The 1,368-nt window shown below is 43.6% G+C and overlaps 1 protein-coding gene across 5 annotated transcripts in view; it reads right to left on the reverse strand.

Annotated features, from left to right (window-relative positions):
* Nucleotides 1–1,368, reverse strand: part of Havcr1 (hepatitis A virus cellular receptor 1) — a 30,838-nt gene that overhangs the window by 4,224 nt on the left and 25,246 nt on the right. For all 5 annotated transcript variants that reach the window (XM_023713238.1, XM_023713237.1, XM_023713234.1 and 2 more), the window contains one exon: nucleotides 260–365. In XM_023713238.1, coding sequence (XP_023569006.1) covers nucleotides 260–365 — 106 coding nt within the window. The remainder of the gene's footprint in view (nucleotides 1–259; nucleotides 366–1,368) is intronic.

Genomic DNA, 1,368 nt, shown 5'->3' on the forward strand with positions numbered 1-1,368 from the left:
GGCACAAAGATCTTTTCTAAAACAACAGCAACTATTCAGGACTGCTGTGCACACCACCCCACACGCTGGAATCCATCCTTAGTGCTTCGTGTGCATGCACACAGCCCTTAGAAAAAGATCCTACCACGTGCACTGAAAGATGAGGGACTGAGGGCACGAGAAGTAACACAGAACCCAAATAACCTGTCACATGGAGTTACAGTACATGAATGCGGGCCCCTTGCTCTAGTCCCTTACTGACAATCTTGAAATGACTTACTTCTGATTAAGATGACAACCAAAATAGTGAGCAAGACCAAGCTACACACGAGGATTCCAATGTACAGTTCTTTAGTGGTCACTGACTGGTTTTGTGCTGGGGACACCTGGTGAGGAAACACCAAGCAGTTAAAAAAGCACTGTGTTAGAGTCACGAACAGAAAACATTCCCAGAGTACCTTAACCCGAGACATTCGATTGGCCCTGGGCTACTGTTAGCACAAAGATTAAGACAAAGGACATTAAACTTCAGGCCACACGATCCAAGGATAGAAATAAATAGAAAAATTCTAAACATTTGAAATTCAGGGTGAGCCAAAGAGCTCAGCAGATTAAAGTTCCTACAAGCAGGTGCAGGGGCTGGGGGTTCCATCCTTGGGCCTGCTGTCAGTGATTGAGACTGGGTGTGGTGGTGCGCCTGTAATTCCAGCTATTGGGAGACTGTAAACAGGCGGATCACTACAAGTCTGATCTACTAGTGAGACCCTGAACACCCTGTAGACCCTTCCCTGAACACACACACACCAAAAAACAAAAAAAATTATTGAGGGAGTGGCCGGGGAGATGGCTCAGTAGAAGAAGCACTTCCCTGGGAAGCACAAGGGTCTGAGTTCAATTCCTGGATCCATCAAGAAAGTAAAATTTGGGGGATGGATAGTGGAAATAATTTTTGTTTTGCCTGAGACAGTATTTATGTAAGTATACAACACTATGGAAAAATCAAAATGTTACAGATAGGCCAGGCCTGGTAGCACATGCCTGCAACCCCAGCACTCTGGGGACTGAGGCAGGAAGATCTCTAGGAGTTTGAGACCAGCCAGCCTGGGCTACAAAGTAAGTTCAAGGTCAGCCTGAACTGCATAGCAAGACCTTGTCTAAAAGAAACACACACACTATACACGTAAACTGGGTGTGTATGTAATATCTATAAATTACAAATGGATACATGATCTTAAAGTATTAAGAAAGAATTTTTGTTCATTTGATTGACTGTTACCTGAAGTGCTTGCTTATTGAATTTGGTCTTTGATCTAGTGCTCAATTGTTTAGCAAAATGCAATATACATTGGGAGTGCCTGGTATACTAATGTAACCTTAGCATTCTGAGTT

The sequence above is a fragment of the Octodon degus genome, unplaced genomic scaffold (genome assembly GCF_000260255.1).
Source record: "Octodon degus isolate 3935 unplaced genomic scaffold, OctDeg1.0 scaffold00029, whole genome shotgun sequence".
Classification (NCBI taxonomy): domain Eukaryota; kingdom Metazoa; phylum Chordata; class Mammalia; order Rodentia; family Octodontidae; genus Octodon; species Octodon degus.